The sequence below is a fragment of the Conger conger genome, chromosome 2, assembly GCF_963514075.1.
Source record: "Conger conger chromosome 2, fConCon1.1, whole genome shotgun sequence".
In the NCBI taxonomy this organism is placed as follows: Eukaryota; Metazoa; Chordata; class Actinopteri; order Anguilliformes; family Congridae; genus Conger; species Conger conger.
This window is the reverse complement of record NC_083761.1, coordinates 31,177,073-31,195,253: the sequence shown is the minus strand read 5'-3', so window position 1 is coordinate 31,195,253 and position 18,181 is coordinate 31,177,073. Positions and strand designations below refer to the sequence as shown.

Here is an 18,181-nt window from a genome sequence, read left to right as displayed (position 1 = left end):
TAGTTATACCACAAAACACATACTTTGAACCCAGACTTCAACGCGACATAGTTTGCTTATATTTAGCTTTCACCGCTCTATTTAATAGGGAGGAGTATACCAGAAGTATCATTCCCAAAACAACCACTTCACCTCCCTATGATATGGATAGACAAGACCAGTGAATACCAGGTACTTTGACGTACACAACCCTTCTCTCTGCAATGTTTGGCAGAAATGCTGAATTTCATTTTAATCCCAGTTAGAATGATATTATATTATATATCTTATATTAACTGAATATGATTTTTGAAGAGCTTTTACTCTATTTCACAAACATGCTACTTGGTGCGTTATGCTATGAGGGATGTGTTCTGTCCAGCTGACGTGGAAATATCTGGTGGTAATCTGAAGTGGAATATTTCACAAAGTGATCACTGAGTATATATGAACTCTGCTAGAGGGCAGAGGCTATTGTGACATCACAGCAGTTACCAGTAGTAGTAATATTATTACTAGTTATATTTATTAAAAGTATTAGCATTTACAAACTGGTGTAAAGATGTACCTATTAAAGTGATCACTGAGAGTATATGAACAGTTTGAAGTGTGTGGATGTAGTAAAAAAAATCAGAGTAATGGCATTTTAGTCAGTCAAAAAACTGCCACCACTGTAGAAACTGAACATTCGTCCATTCATTCATCCAACCGTTACGTAATCCATAATACTTGCAATACTGGCAGCATGATTATGCTCATAGTCGGGGGGGGGGGGGACGACGACGACGACGACAATGTTATGTAGATAAAAATATCTTACATGATCAACAGAAGAGATGGAACCAATATTTATTTTTCTTTATGATTCTCTTTTATCAGTAATTTTCCTATAAGTTCTTTTTCTCTCATGACTACTACATTAGCTACTACAATTTCTAACTACTAACTCAAAAACATACCAATGTATAAATTAATTCACAATACTGTCTTTCAGTTTTCACACAAGTGCTTATCATTTCTATTCATGTGGTCTCTTCAGTTGTTGACTTGTGTTTATAATTTTGTTGCACAAATTTTGTTGTCATCTTGCTTGTTTTTTTTAGTTGTGCAAAAACACACATAACCATTTTGTTTTTTGCGCTTAAACGTTGCAAGTGTCTCAACAATCTATATAAACCCTAACTCAGTATCACAATTAAAGTGTTTTTATTTAGAAATTACACGTCTGTCACGTGCACAAAGGTTTCATCGTGATTCTAGTGGTATACGCGGTCAAGGTAAGAGTAGTGCGTCCGCTCCATTTGCACGCCGTCGTACGCCTGTGGTGCGCCGGGTGAGCGGAGTCTGCACACCATTTAAATTCGTCTTAGCCGGCGAATCCGCCGGATGCCCCGCTCAGTTTAATCAGCGAAAGCGGTTTGTATGACATATTTTCTGTAATCTGACAGTCTCGCCCATAGACTGTATAATAATATAATAGGTACCCCGGCTGTATGAAAAGGAGCGGACCCAGTTTCTCTGTTTACATTTTTTGGCGGCTGGCTTGACGGTAATACTTGCTTTATCGCCCTGTTGTCAAGTCCGGTGTTATACTGACGTTACGTTAAATCACTTAAACACATTCTCACCGGATCGATTGATAGCTAGCTACCTCCGAGGCTTGCATATCATTTGTATAAGTAGATATATCTATAGATTGCCTAAGTACCAGTGTCAAGTAACGTAAACTAGCTAGCCAGCTCCGTGTCTTGTATAACCTGTAATGGCTGCTATCAAAGCTCTTGTTCTCAAAAACTTAACATGGAAATGCTCAAAAGACTTTCTGCTTCTCCGAAATACAATACAAAAATATCGGATATTGTTGTCAAAACATATAGTTAATTTAGGTAAAATGCCCTATTCCCGCTGTATTCTGTCTGCCCCCGGGAAGGGGCGTGGCTATGGCGGTCCGGTCTACTATATGTCTACTTCCGGAACTAGACGTTGAGTTTAGATCGTGACGAAAGCATTTCGGCTGTTCATATCCCAAGATCCTCTGTTCTGTCTTCCTTTCCCCTTGCAATCCAAAATGTCGAAGAGAGGTAAGCAAGCGCCGTGGGAAGCTAATCCACGTACATCCATCTAATGTCCGGCTTAAAAATGACAGGAATCACCTTGAATAAAACATTAAGTCCTTCGTTGTTATTCTGTGCTTTTTTTTAATATGGAGGCTATTCATTTCAGTGCAACATAAATAAAATGGAAGTGGTGGATGCTAGTATGGTGCTTCAATTGTACTAGATAAGGGTCGGCATAAATCTTTCATTTTTATTTTATTTTCAACCGTAAGGTTAAAAAAAAGAAAAAGAACCTATTGCTTACTACTCGCATTGTTGGTATTGTTATTAACTATGTTCGTGATTTGTTGTGTAAAATGTCCATGTGACGTAAGTCTAGTTTGCGTTTAGGCCCCGTTAACACCATGATAGCTTAAGCAAATGGCTAAATCGCAATTATGGCTAACTTTTAAAATCATGAAAATTGATGTTTCATATTGGGGTGTCTATTCGAGTGATTCGGCGGTATTATCATATATTCAGAACGTTAACCTTCTGCCCAGTCTGCTGTGGTTGACATTTGGAATGTGCAATTTTTCATCACTTCGGCTCGATAGCCGAAATGGCTTTGCCAACAAACCGTTGAATCGTCGCAGTTGTCGAAATACTGCGACTGAACATTTGGTGATAAAGAAAATGAATGGAATAAAAACTACCCTGCGGTCCTGTTAAATTCGCACAGAACCCGGAGGTGCGGCCGCTTACACCTGATAAGTGGTACGTTTAATGGTAGTTTTTCTACCGAGGAATGTGGCTTATGATTATGGTTGCGTATTCGCTATCCCGGGCACTAAAACACTTTGAATTGGGCCAATAATTGTACAACTTGCCTGTGTAGAGCGTTTAGCTCACGATGTTCCTATTCACTAGCAGAACCACACTACTACAGTTTTGCACTGTTATGCTGTCAAATCTCTATTAAATCTGTATCCGGTTCATCTTAATTAAAAACCGATACCTTCTATATAAAACGTGTGTACGTGCGTGAACAATTTTTCAAGGAACACTTCTGGCTGAGCCGTAGAAGCCTGCCCGGTTCATAATCTCTCTTTAGCAACCGCTTCCCCGCCACACTGTCACATGGGAGCACCATTATGATGTCACCGTATGCTGAAATGAATCGCGTATGTGACTCGCTCAAAACTGATGGAATTGGAGTATACATGCACACACGAACAAAGTTAGTGTTCAAAACACGGCGTGTCTACATTAGGCTCTGCAGAATTACTTGCACAGAAGTATCCCTTTAAGCCATATTGGCCTAAATGGATATGTCTAACATAATACATTAAAGGCAGTTATGTAAGCCATGATGAGTCCCATGTTCATATTGTGCTATATTGCTGGCAGTTACATGGTGGTAATGAATATAGACTGAGGTGTATCAATAAACTCTTAATTAGTAATTGTCATTTTTCTTAACCTCTTAATCGTTTGCGTTATACCACAATGTGAAAATGGGACTTATTCTTCATACCATGCTTAGCAATTTATGAAAATTAGTTGGAAATTCTGAATTTCACTTATAGATGCACATTTAGTCTTTGTATTTTGTTTATGTAAATACACGCATAAAATATAAAGAACCTAGACTGGTCTGCACGCATAACAAAAAGTGGGGGAATGCATGGGCCAATATGATTTAACGGAGCCCTCAAACAATACATCATAGCTGGCAGTCAAATTAAACCAAACTAAAGGAGTTTTTGATGAGGTTTAATAAATGCCATTTGCAAGCTAGATTGTCTTGCTATATAAGATTATTATTTCTTTTTTTACTGAATAATGTGTACAACTGAATTTTTCAGGACGTGGTGGTTCATCTGGAGCAAAATTCCGCATCTCTCTGGGTCTCCCGGTAGGTGCAGTTATCAACTGTGCTGACAACACAGGTGAGTGAACCATAAAACTCCTGGATAATTAAATGTACTGGGTAGGTTGTTCAGTTTGTTTCACCGTTTGTATGGGATCATGGTTGGGTGCACAAATAATTGGCTTAATCTTGAATTCTGCTTGGTAGGTATTCATGTAATTTACAGTTGTGTTTAATGCATTTGAAGGAACCTCAAATCTAACTTGCTTGGTCAGAGATTTAGAATAACAAGTGCCAGTAGACAAGCAAGTAAACAGACACAGGTTGCCAGAACATCCTCCATAATATGCCTTCTATGGTTTTTGCAGTGTGTTTGAATGGATAATTCCTGACCTCAGCATCCCAGTTACATTTTATTAGGGGCAGAATCTTGGATTTTGTGCAGTTGGAGTAATCAGGCAACTTACTGTAGTTGCTGATCAAATTATGGATTGATGCAAGGGGTGTGGGAGGGCATCTGATGTATAATAAGATGTCATTGGCATGAACTGACTTTATGGTGGTATGTCTTGGATTGGATGGCAGAGTTGCTTTCAGATTGCCTGATTAATGCTGCCAGTGGTTCAATGAAGTGAATAGCTGAGGGGATAATGGGCTACAGAGGTGAAGAGGAATGACCAATCTACTGTCATGCTTTTTCAGCATCGCTATGATAAATAGTGGTTTATTTGGGGCTGTGCACTTGTTACAGGAATTGATCTAACTTGTATGTCTTGTATTTTCTGAGGAATGTCTCCCCTTAATGAATTCAGTTTGATCTTTGTCTAAGTGATATTACATTCTAGTCTTAATGATATTGCTTTGCCTCTGAGGTATATGTTTAGTTGTATTGGGTGCTAATTGGTATTGGATTTTTATAGAATTCTGCTGGGTAACCATCTGGTCCAGGTAATTTGATTATTGGCATCAGCTGGAGTGCTTTGGTAATTTCCTGTATCTAAGTAGGTTCCTCTAAGAGTTATGATTGAATTTTGGTTACTGTCGGCAGCCTGTTATTCTGAAATGTCTTCTGGTCTAGGGCATAAAGGATGGGTCTAATTGTGGTAATGGTAGGTTTGTTCTTTGCAAAAAAATGTCCAGTTATCTCCAAATTCAAAATGAGTTTGCGGAGTGTTTTTTTTTTTTTTTTTGATTTATAAAAAAGAAAAGTCCAATACTGTTAAATCTGGCAAGGATGACATGAAGACATCTGTATTGGGGTTGTAGATATTTGCTGTAACATTTTTTTTTCGATGGTTCCATTGATTATTGAACAATGGCATGGTTGAATAAATACTCAATTCTGTGACTTGCTTGGATTGGTGTTATTTTACCATAATGCCCAGCTATGAAGTGGCAAAGTCAAAGGCTTAATCACATTTCTAAATTAATGTGCGTCCACACAAATGTGGACAGTTCTTTTAAAATAACGAATTAAAATGAAAACTTACTGAAGATACCCAGTTACACTATCATGGTCTTAATGCAACGGTCTTAAGGGATGTTTGAGCCTCTCCACTCAAGCCTTGTCAGATTGTGTCCAAAAATTATTGTAGAGAAGTTTCAATTAACTACCCAACTTGGTAGCTTGAGTGACAGCAAACCTAGCCTAACGCTAGTTTAATGCCAGTTTTCCTTTTTCTTGGATTTGATATGTCCATGGGTTTCTTCTGCCTTGTGTGTCACAATCATAGATTCATGATGGGATACTGTTTGAATAGCAAATGGACACATACTGCATTCTGTAGCTCATTATGTTGGCATGAAACTTGTTTGTGATGTTATGTGCTCTATCCCCAGGTGCAAAGAACCTATACATAATCTCTGTGAAGGGAATCAAGGGGCGATTGAACAGGCTGCCTGCTGCTGGTGTGGGTGATATGGTCATGGCTACTGTAAAGAAAGGCAAGCCAGAACTAAGGAAAAAGGGTGAGACTGTTTTCCCATCTAGTGTAATTCATAGGCCTTGGAAGTCTGACCTAACGCAGGGCAAAACCTCTACGGATTTGCATATAAATGAAATATCTCTGGAAAATGGCTTCAGTTGAAAGGCTCTTGTGTCATTTAGAATACTTAATTAATTTCCACCTACTTTGTTCTGTATTTGTAATACTAACAAAATCAAGTTCTCTTTTACAATGAAATACTGGCTTACAATCTGGTAGGAGATAATTGTATGCATTTCCTGAATCATAAAGCCCACCTGTTTTGATCTCCATCTCTGCATTAGTCTCTGGTCTCATCGCCTTCTCATACTCATCAAGTGCTGCTCCTTGATCCCATCCACTCTGTCCCCAACTGTACCCCTATATTGTTGTGCAGCTGGGCTATATTTTTCACATTTTTGCACATCTTACTCTTTGCCTGCTGTGAGCTTGGAGTCTTTGTCATCTGGGGATGAGTGGAGGTCCAGCTCTAGCTTCACTAATGAAACGGTCACATAGCACTCTCTTCCGTAGTGGCCAGGGTGCTGGTGCAATGAGACTGCAAGGGAAACGTGTCAACTGAGTCAAATACAGTGATTATATAATGCAGATTTCTGCGGTAAATCTTAATGTAATTGTTATTTTAAGATGGGTATGGAAATGTATCCGTTTACCTGTTATATATTTAACAAAAAAACAAAAAAAAGTCCCAACATTTTAGATTCTTTTCTATTTGTAGCACACATACAAATTGGGGGCAACATTGTCTCAGGAGGTAAAGGCAGTCGGAGGGTTGTGTTCGATCCCACCCTGGGTGTCGAATGTCCCTGAGCAAGAAACTGAACCCACAATTGCTCCTGACAAGCTGGTTGGTGCCTTGCATGGCAGCCAATCACGGTTTGTGAGAATGGGTGAATGAGAAGCATCAATTGTGCAGCTAGTTAGTGTTGTCAGTGGTACAAATGTATTGCTTGATTTGGGCTATTTATCAAGTTTGTGATGCTCACCCGGTGTAAAGCCCCTAAAAAGGAACACTGCAAAAATGGGTGAGGACTGGCTGGCAGATTTGCATGTGTGCAAAGGGGTTACTGCGATGAACATTGCTAAAATGTGCTCTCTGCATTGCTGAATCATTTATGTTGAGCCAATTCGGATTGCAGTTGTATTAAAATTGGTATGATCTTATCTTTTTCAGTGCATCCAGCAGTGGTGATACGGCAGCGGAAATCTTACCGGAGAAAAGATGGGGTGTTTTTGTACTTTGAAGACAATGCAGGGGTCATAGTGAACAATAAAGGAGAAATGAAAGGTTGGTCCAGATGTCGATTAGCTCCCTGTTTTCAGATACCAATGACGACGCATTTAATTACGCACATTTTGGGTGAGAAATGGGACGGAAATGTCTGGTGTAGACTACAAGTTCAGAATCAGGTCTTGTGTGGTAATCCAGTAAATTTTACATCACACTGAACACAACATCTGAAGGCTCATTACCCAAAAAAGCATGTTGAATTCACTACAGTGAAATGGCAACTAGCAAGCACTAGTCAGGCGAAGTGGCTAACTACAATAATTAGTGCAGTCGGGAACGGCATGGGAATGCACTAATGCTACTATTAACTGTCATCTTTGCAGAATTTATGCCATGAGAACTGTTTAGCTTCATTTTGTGGAGGCATATCCTCTTGTACATCATAGTCTGTTCTACTGCAAGCTTTTGCTTAGGATATGCTACTGTTGCAATAGAATAAACATAATCGATGTGCTCATTTATGTAATAATGCTATTGTTTGTGGTCCTAAAATCCTGAAGCCAGTTCCCATTTTCAGCCATCGCTTCCCTCAGCAGGTTGCCAATGCTTTTCTCCCATAGGGATTTTGTTTTCTGCCAAAAATAAGGTCTGCGGTTTAATGTACTCCTATGCGTTGAATTACTTCTGTAATAACCTGACTGTGAATTTTGATGCCAGTAAGCACTTTAATGGTCAAATTCCGCCAGCCACCATTCAAGTTTCACATTAGCCCTCCTACAGGTGACAATACCGTTTCAACATGGCAACCACTAGCATTATTTTCAGCGGAAAACAAAATCCCTTCAAGGGGGTAAGCATTGCACCATGGGAACCAGTGGCTGAGGAAACCAGTCATCTAATCAAGAACTCTCCAAAATACTTGCAATGTTCTGACAGTAGGGGCCAACATATAGCTATGTTTCAATAAGTCCACAAACTCCTCAAACTATAAAGGGACAGTAAACAATAAATACATAATTTATTCTGTGCAATAACTGTCGTTTCGCAAATATTGATGTTCAGGATCAGCTTAGCATTGTTGTAGGCTACAATGGGTAAAGTTTGAATTGGAGTTGGGAAATCTAATGCTAGGTCTGCAGGTAAGGATATCACCCTGGAGCTGTACATCTGGGTGCACCCAAGGTAGTTAAATACATTTAATATCCCCAGACAAACACTAGAATGCTAGATCATGCACTCAACGAGCAAGTCTATGGCCATTACAATAAAGAACAAAGTAACTTTTTGTTTATATGCAGTGATTATTATTCTATTGAATACAGACATTGAATAATGAGATGTCATTCAATGAATCATTCACCTTGCCTGCTTCTAGATATGATTGGTGCACAAAATGGTCATGCTTGAGAACATTTCTCTACTTAACAATATACTGAAGTTGAATAGGCATGAATGAACAAGTACTTGGATAGGTGCTCTACCACCCAGTCCACCAATGGCACTGGTGTGCCCCTAGTAAGGGAGCAATAAGAGCATTGCTGTGAAATTTGTCCTCAAGTGGGACATTTTGCAGCAATACCAAGTTGCGACATTAAGCAACTGCCATTGCTCAATGTAACCAAAACGGATTTGTGTTTTGTCTTCAGGCTCTGCCATCACAGGACCTGTAGCCAAGGAATGTGCAGACCTGTGGCCCAGGATTGCCTCCAATGCTGGCAGCATTGCATAACCTCATCCCCCAAACAATCTCACCAGTGTTTGTTAAATAAAATCTTTTCAAAGCTGGCATGTTTTTAAGGTGTCAAATGAATATCAAATTGAGGATGTGGCTTTTCAAACATGTTCCCAAAGTACTGCAACTGCCCCTTTTTCTTGATTTGCTGCAGCTCAAACTTATACAACAGACCTCAACGGTGGCAAATTTGTTGGGTGTCCAAACCACCAGAAACATTTAATTTATTTTTGTAAATGCAACTTTCAAGCATCAATTTCAAGTATCCCGGTATTCTTAATTGAGGCATGCCAGTGTACTGGGCTGCAGTGTCAATATTGTTAATATAGTGTCAAAACACTATCAACATTATCAAGTTGGTGTACTCTTAATGTTCATGAGTAACGGCCCTATGTTTCAAAAGTTATTCACATTGTTATTCACAGTTCCACATTGATACAGTTGAGGTCTGTTGGATTTGGGTGCACTAGAGCGTATTTCTAGAGATTAATCACATTGCCGCAATCGGTATGGGCTCCCAATACCCCCGATCCTTAAAATATGATGGTATTGGCTTGGACAGCACTAGTGTATTTTTTTATTTATTTTTTTAGGTTTCCCCATTAAGTCAGTTGTGGCAAATTACCATTTTGATTTTCACTGAAAGTTGTCCCAAGCAGCAATTAATATCAGGCAGCCTCCATTGACCTGGCTTCCTGCAGACTAGCAAAAGGAATGAAGCACTTCACTAGACGCATTACTGTACAACAGACTTTCCATCGGAATTTGTCATCCCAGTAATGAGCAAAACATTCCATGCTACTGTGCTTTCATGCTTCCTAGTGAGAGCTCCTGAACGCTGATTGGAGTGTGGGCCTGTTTTTATACAGTCTGGTGTGGACTCGGGAGCACGGAAAGTTTGCGGTTTGAGATAACTGGAGACTGCAGTAGGAAGATGGTGACGTAATCTGTCCCTGATTCATCCACAGAGTATGGCTGTGTTGTCCTAATTACTGAAACCTAATATCAGCACTGGAGGCATTCGCAGATTGAGAAAAGAACGTTAATTTTGTGTCCACAAATTAACTGGCTACACTATATAGTATTGCAAATTGAAAACAATGCAATTGGCTATGGTTGCTGGGAAATTGGATGAGAATATTATTTTCATATATGTAAAGGTGTATACACTCACAAAGCACTTTATTACAGCAACTTATTTATGCGATTATCTAATCAGCCATTCAAATGGGGCAGAAATGACAATGATTGTTGGTGGCAGACAGGGTGGTTCTAGTATCTCAGAAACTTGTTCTGGGATTTTCACACACACTAGTTGGCCGGCCTGTAGCATAGTGGTTAAGGTAAATGACTGGGACACGCAAGGTCGGTGGTTCTAATCCCAGTGCAGCCCTTGAGCAAGGCTCTTAACCCTGCATTGCTCCAGGGGAGGATTGTCTCTCTAATCAACTGTATGTTGTCTGCCAAATGCCAATAATGTAATGTAGTCTCTAGAGTTTGCAAAGAATGGCGCAAAAAACATTCTTGAGTTGCAGTTCTGCAGACAGATGAGAGACATCAGAGGAGAATGGCCAGACTGGTCAAAACTGAAAGTAATGCAAATAACCACACAGAAGAGCATCTCTGAACACAACACATGATAATTCTAAGTGGATAGGCTACAGCAGTAGAAGTCTAAAAAAGATGTAATAAATACCTAATAAAGCTCTCGGTTTATATATATATATATATATATATATAGTTAAAACCATCCAACTTCTCAGAAAACAATGTAGTTTTTACAATTTTTTCCCCTGCAGGTTTATTTCAAATACGTATTGCATTACATTACAGGCTAAGTAGCAGATGCTCTTATCCAGAGCGACTTACAATGTAGTACAGATCGAACACGGGGACAAGCATGATGTGGACCCTAGAGGACAGAGTTCTGGCGTGACCATATACACTGCTCAAAAATTGTGTAACACCAACTCAGTTAAGCTTCAGGGATATCAATCTGTCCATTAAGGAAGCGCAAGTGATTGTGAATCAATTTCACTTGCTTTGGTGCAAATGAAAGTGACAACAGGTGCAATGGAGATGCAAAAGCAAGACAACCCCCAAAAAAGTAATGGTTTTGCATGTGGTGGCCACAGACAATTCAGGGTTCCCACGCATCCTGGAAAACCTGGAACCTTGAAGTTAACAAAGTCATTTTCCAATCATGGAAAACCACTGTAAATTGAGAAAAATGTCTACCGTCCTGGAGAATACCTGGAAATTAGCCTATTTTATGTAAAATAAAATAAAGATAGTTGCTTTCTGTATTTTGGTTGACACAACAAAAATATCTGAAGTTTGCGCTAACTCTAGCCAAGGCAGTTGGGCAGTGTGTTATGTCGCATCAGGAACAGACAGAGGGGTGCCAGCCAGTAGAGCAAGCGTGCATTGAGAGCAGATAGAAAGAGCACATTGTGATGTGCATATGAAGCGACAGTATTATAATTTTAATACATGATGCAGAACAGGCATTGCTTGACGTTCAAACGTTAGCTTGCATTTAGCTTGCCGTTTAGATTTAATAAAAAAATGCTATAATCGAATCATTGTCTGAGTAAATCACAACAAATCAAATAACAAGTTACACTTTGCTGTAATGTTAGCTGCTCATGAATATGAAATGATGGTAGCATTTGGGGTGGATAATTTGCTTATTTGTCTCATTTTACACATTGATCTGTACTGGGCTTACTGAAAATTAGCTAGCCAGCCCTTTGGACTAGGCTACGAATGTGGTTACACTTGCTGCAATCCACCGGTGCTTATATTGCTTTGAAGGAACGTTAACGTAAACTTCACCGAAGTTAATTAAAATGGACTGTCCCAGCCATTTAAAAAATGCATTAAAAAAATAATAATTAAACGGCTGGGACAGTTATTGTTATGTACGGCACTGAAGACCCACACGCAGACCAGAGGATAATCCAAAAACGTTATTTATTCAGAGTTCGTAAGGCAAGAGATCCAAGACAATGCCAAAAACTAAGCAAAAGAATAGTCGAGTAAACAGGCAAAAAGGCCAAAAATCCAATGAATCAAAAGGCGAAATTTCAGAAGGGGTGAAAAATCCAAATCACTAAAATAAAGCAGATAATCAAAAACCAGGAAAACAGATGGGCAAACAAAACAAGAGGGCAAGGCAAGCTCGAAAATCAAAGTCAAAGGGGTGTCTTCAGGAATCTCAATATATAGGTGTACAAGTAATTTGGCTCTATAAATGATCAACGTTCTGACAATGGGTGAAACGGAGACAGGTTTAAATACATGAGGGAAGGTGACAATCTAGGCGGGGCTGGGGAGAAGGTGGGCTAAACAAATAGACGACAGGTGGGGAAACATAATAGGGTAATAAATAGATAGATAGATAGATACTTTATTCATCCCAAGGGAAATTTTAGTAACATCATAACAGGAGGGAGACGAAACGCGGACTGGATGCACGTAACCAAACATGTAAAACATACGGCTCAGGATTAGGGAATAGACATTTGCATAGATTGAAGACGTAGTGATCGTCAGAGACAGGTGCGAACACTTCGCTGACACTAAGCGAGTAATCAAGGATAGCATAGGGAGGCAGAGATATAGAACAGTGCAGAAACACTAAGAGATTGCGTTAGTGAATTAGTTACGTGAATATTTCTAACTACCCAATAAAAGTGACTGTGTAGATATCTAGATTAGTAGTAGTTAGTACAACATTTAACTACCAAGAGAAGCAGGAAGTAAGAACTGCAAGATTGGAAGGAATGTTGAAAACCCGAAACTACCGTAAACACCTGAATAGTGGGACACGCAGACAGGGGAGTGACTCGGCTGGTAAACATTCAGACGCAGACATAACAGGGAATCACAAATGAGAAACTGTAATGGAAAACAATAACCAAGGATGTATGATAATGAATAAATAACAAGAATAAACATAAATACAAACAGGACAGATACAGAAACATTACAGTTATACATCCATAGGTCAGACATGACTGCACCAATCTGCCAGCGCCGGAGAGTGAGCGAGTGGAACGGGGGGAGAGGAGAGGAGAGGGAAGGGAAGGGGGGATTGTTGACATTAGCTTGCTCCTGTTGTTGTACTCACATGGATTATACTTTTAAGGATCACATTACATTACAATTACATTATGATTAATAATGGTTTGAATTTCTATTGTTTCTTGTTTGGTGAGTTCCCATAGGTTGGCTTTTGAGATGGTGTTGGGCCAGTATATTCCCAGGAGGCGTCGTAGGCAGCGGTTAATGAATGTCTGTAGTTTGTTGAGTATGTTAGTGGTTATTTTCCAGGTTTCGGCTCCATAGAGTAGAGAGGATTTAACATTTGAGTTGAAGATTTGTAGTTTGGTCTTGAGTGATACATGTTTGTTTTTATTTATACTCCCAAGGTATGTGAGACTGACTACATCCTCTAGCTGATTTTGGTTCATAGTTATTGGTGTGTTGTTCTTGCTGTTGATTTGCATTACTTTGGTTTTTGATGAGTTGATTTTTAGCACGGCACAGCAGCAGTTACCTCTAGTTTGTGTGATCTTTCCTGCATCTGTTGGTGGGTGTGTGCTAGTAGTGCCAAATCATCAGCAAAATCCAGATCTTCGAACTGCTCTGTCAGGCTCCACTGTATGCCGGTTCGGCTATTGCTGGTTATGTGTTTCATAGTCCAGTCTATGCAGAGGAGGAAGGGAAAGGGAGAGAGCAAGCATCCCTGCCGCACCCCAGTCAGGACCTCAAAGGCCTCTGATATGCATCCTTCATGGAGGATGTGACGACCTTGCCTGGTCTTCCTCAGCTGAGGTTGTAGCTGTCGTCCAGCAGGTGGCAGTGCTGCGTGCCATCCCTCCCTTCCCCTTAGACAATTAGTTGATTAGAACCAATTTTCCTGGGTATTTGCACCTGGGTAAGACCCTTAATAAGTGGCTTCGCCCAGATGCTCGGGAGATTGATTGTTGTTGGTTGTTGCTTGTTGGTATTTTGAAGACTTGGTCTTCCTTTTGTTATTTTGGATTTCCACACACAGATTATTTCCAATAAATTCTTTAAAAAATATTTTTCCTATTGCATCCCTTGGTAGGTGATCTTTATGATACTGATGAACTTTGGTCGGATACCATAGTGCGCCATCAATTTCCACAGCATCTCCAAGGAATTGTCACCTTAACGTGGTGAAGGGGTTTGTGTGTCCCGGTGATCCTGGGAGCTATGTTGTCGGGGGCAAGGGTAGGGTCTCCCAAGGCAAATTGGTCCCAGGGGAGGGGCCAGACTAAGAGCGATTCAAAGACTCCATGACACGGCCTCACAAATACCTTGCTACCTTGCCCGGAAAAAGGAAACCGGGGCCCCCTTCTGGAGCCAGACCTGGGAGGGGAGCTCGTCAGTGAGCGTCTGGTGGCCGGGCCTTATCCCAGGGGGGATTGCTGTTTAGATTTTTTTTTTTAAATGCTATAATCAAATCATTGTCTGAGTAACGCTAACAAATCAAATAACAAGTTACACTTTGCTGTAACGTTAGCTCAGCCCGAATTGTTAACATGGTGTCGCCGCCCTGTGGGCTCACCACCTGCAGGGGTCGGCATCGGAGTCGGATGCTTTGCCCAACGGGCAGTGGGCAAAGGCGGGGATCCAGGCGCGCTGATCCTCGGCGTCGCAGACTGGTTCTGGGGACGTGGAATGTCACCTCTCTGGTGGGGAAGGAACCGGAGCTAGTGCGGGAGGCAGAGCGGTACCAACTAGATATAGTTGGGCTCACCTCCACGCACAGCACTGGTTCTGGAACCAAACTCCTGGAGAGGGATTGGACTCTGTTCTTGTTGTTGGACTTGTTATTGGACTTCTGTGCTGGTCATGGATTGTCCATAATGAACACCATGTTCGAGCATAGGGTAGCTCATAAGTGTACTTGGTAAAAGAGCACCTTAGGCCAGAGATTGATGATCGACTTTGTGGTCATATCATCAGACCTGCGGCCATCGGGTGAAGAACGGAGCAGAGCTGTCAACTGATTACCACCTGGTGGTGAGTTGGATCAAGTGGCCGGGGAGACCTGGTAGACCCAAACGGGTAGTGAGGGTGAACTGGGAACGTCTGGCGGAGGCCCCCGTCCGCGTGGTCTCCAACTCGCACTTCCGGAGGAACTTCTCCCGGGGGAGGCTGGGGACATGGAGTCCGAGTGGGCCATGTTCAAAGCCTCCATTGCAGATGCGGCAAGCAGGAGCTGTGGCCAGAAGGTCATCGGTGCCTGTCGGGGCGGCAACCCAAGAACCCGCTGGTGGACACCAGCGGTGAGGGAGGCCATCAAACTGAAGAAGGAGGCCTTTCGGGCTTGGCTGGCCCGGGGGTCCCCTGAAGCAGCAGACATGTACCGGGTGGCCAGAAGGGCTGCGGCTTCGGCAGTCACTGAAGCAAAGACCCAGGTATGGGAGGAGTTCGGGGAGGCTATGGAGAAGGACTTTCGTTTGGCCTCGAGGAAGTTCTGCTGAACCATCTGACGACTCAGAAAGGGAAAGCAGGGCTTGTCTCAGGCTGTTTTGAGCAGGGGAGTAGAACTGCTGACCCGGACTCGGCATGTTGTCGGACGGTGGAAAGAGCACTTCGAAGAGCTCCTGAACCCGAACAACACGTCCTCTGTGGAAGAGGCAGAGCCTGAAGACTCGAGGGAATCTGCACCTATATCCCCGGCGGATAGTAGTAGTCAAAAAGCTCCTCAGCAGCAAGTCGCCAGGTGTGGATGAGATTCGCCCTGAGATGCTGAAGGCTCTGGACATTGTTGGGCTGTCTTGGCTGACATGCCTCTTCAGTGTTGCGTGGACGTCGGGGACAGTACCTGCAGAGTGGCAGACTGGGGTGGTGGTCTCCATTTTCAAGAAGGGGGGGGTGCTCCAATTATCGGGGTATCACACTCCTCAGCCTCCCCGGGAAGGTTTTCTCTAGGGTGCTGGAAAGGAGGCTCTGACTGACGGTCGAACCTCGGATTCAGGAGGAGCAATGTGGCTTCCGTCCTGGTCGTGGAACAGTGGACCAGCTCAGAAGGCTTTCGACCGTGTTTCCCAGGGAACCCTGTAGTGACCGAAAGAACGAGATCGCGGATACAAGCGGCCGAAATGAGCTTCCTCCATAGGGTGGCTGGGCTCAGCCTTAGCGATAGGGTGAAGAGCTCGGACATCCGGAGGGAGCTCGGAGTAGAGCCACTGCTCCTTTGTGTCGAAAGGAGCCAATTGAGGTGGTTCGGCCATCTGATCAGGATGCCTCCCGGGCGCCTCCCTTTGGAGGTTTTCCGGGCTCGTCCAATTGGGCGGAGACCCCGAGGTAGACCCAGAACCAGCTGGAGAGATCCCCCAGGAGGAACGCCTCGGGATCCCCCAGGAGGAGCTGGAATGTGTTGATGGGGAGAGGGACGCCTGGAATACCCAGCTTAGCCTACTGCCACCACGACCCGAGTCTGGATAAGTGGGTGAAAATGGATGGATGGATGGATGGATCTCCCGATCCACACTGTTAAAGGCCTTTTCAAAATCTATGAAATTCACAAAGACAGAGGAGTACCATTTGATGGATAGTTTGATGATAATCCTGAGGGTGGCTATTTGATCTCCACAGGATCTGTTATTCCTGAAGCTAGCCTGGTTTTCCTTCAGTTTCTCCTTGACCCCCTTCTGGAGCCTCTCCAGTAGAATGTGGCTGTGCACCTTCCCTGCTGTTGAAAGCAAAATTATTCCCTGGTAGTTTTTGTACTCCCTAAGGTCCCCTTTCTCAGGAATCTTCACAATATAGGCATCTCTCCAGTTGGACAGGACATTTTCTTCCTCCCAGATGATTCGCATGAGATGGTGAAGCATGTTGGTAGAGGTTTCAATGTCTGCCTTGAGGGCTTCGGCTGGTATCTCATCTGGTCCCTCTGTCTTGCCTCCTCTCAAAGCCTTAATGGCCTTCTTGATTTCTGTCTTGGTGGGGGGGTTGCAGTTTATCTCCATCAAGTTTGCGGCTGCCTGTTGTGCAGTACACTAAAGTGTTCTGTCCACCTCTTAAGTTGGTCTTCCTTGGTTGTGAGGAGTGCACCCTATGAGTTTTTTATGTGTGCTTGTGTTTGTTTGAACTTGCCTGTGAGCTTTTTTGTGGTTAAGTAGAGTTCCTTCAGAATTTCCTGCTGCTTCCTCTGCCTGTTGAACTCTCACTTCTGCAGAGCTGTTAGTGTGTTGCAGATTTGTATCCAACAGTCCCTTTAGTGTTCCCTTAATGTTTTTGAGCAGTGTAGATACAATTGGAACCCTTGAAGAATACATCAACTTACGAATGAGCATACCGCGGTTGGCAGTTAGAATACCCAGAGTACAACAATATATATCAATATATCAGTGGAGGCTGGTGACTTCCAGAATTGAGGAGGCCATTTTTTTCCGCTTGCTCACTTCACTCGCGATGGAATGTTCCCTGTTCTCTTATCTGTCTTTGTGCTGGCCAAAGGCATACTATTTGGAGTGTAAGCTACAGTCAGAAAGTTCTGGCTGATGAAATTCATTGTGCAGAGCTTAGCCTTGTGCCTTCCTGAAGAAATGACATTGCTGTAAGTCTATGAGCCTGCCTGATAATTAAGCTGAGAAATGACATTTGGATGTAATATAAATGCCAAGTGAACATGTGTAAAAGGCAGGAATTTTAATTATGTAGTTAAAAACAATTTTGTTTAGCTTACATTTTTCATTCTTCTACAGCTTCAACATGTAATCACCAATTTAATCAAGTTTAGCATATAAAAAAGATAAGATAACACTTTCTTTATCATATGTAGTTTTATTCAATATATTTAATATAAAATATGTAAAAATATGGTTCCAGTTGGCTTTATCTAACGTTAACGTTATCCACTAGAGGGCAGCACTCTATTCGTATTTAGAGTGAATTTCCTCACAGAGCAACAATTCGGTAATTTGATATGGAAGATTATTAAATTGACTTGTAATAAAACGAAATGGACTACATTAAAAATAAAACTGTTCAATAAATCCCAAATGGTGTCTAACATGACCTATTGAATGTCATTCTCACTCCCTAGTATCTGGAATCTGCATATCTCCAGCCCAAGATCTCAAATAGCGCCAGAATCTCGCCGACTTCCGAGGTAGTTTTAAGCAAAAGTGTTTGGCCAAATGAGCTATAAACTCCAGGGATGATAGCCAGCACAAGTTGATGGGACACTCGTAGCCACTATGGCGAGTGTTTGTTTGACTGAAGTGACTAGCGAATTCTCAAAATGGCTTCTGTGTTGAATAGGAAAGGAAAGGACAGTTGATTCCAAATTCCAAC

The 18,181-nt window shown here is 42.0% G+C and overlaps 1 protein-coding gene across 1 annotated transcript; it reads left to right on the top strand.

Annotated features, from left to right (window-relative positions):
• The first annotated feature begins 1,937 nt into the window (after positions 1-1,937).
• rpl23 (ribosomal protein L23) lies at positions 1,938-8,889 on the top strand. Its single transcript, XM_061232347.1, has 5 exons — positions 1,938-2,060; positions 3,884-3,967; positions 5,728-5,856; positions 7,048-7,161; positions 8,751-8,889. The coding sequence occupies exons 1-5, from the start codon at positions 2,048-2,050 to the stop codon at positions 8,831-8,833; spliced, it is 423 nt and encodes a 140-aa protein (XP_061088331.1). The 5' UTR covers positions 1,938-2,047; the 3' UTR covers positions 8,834-8,889.
• Positions 8,890-18,181: the final 9,292 nt, after the last annotated feature.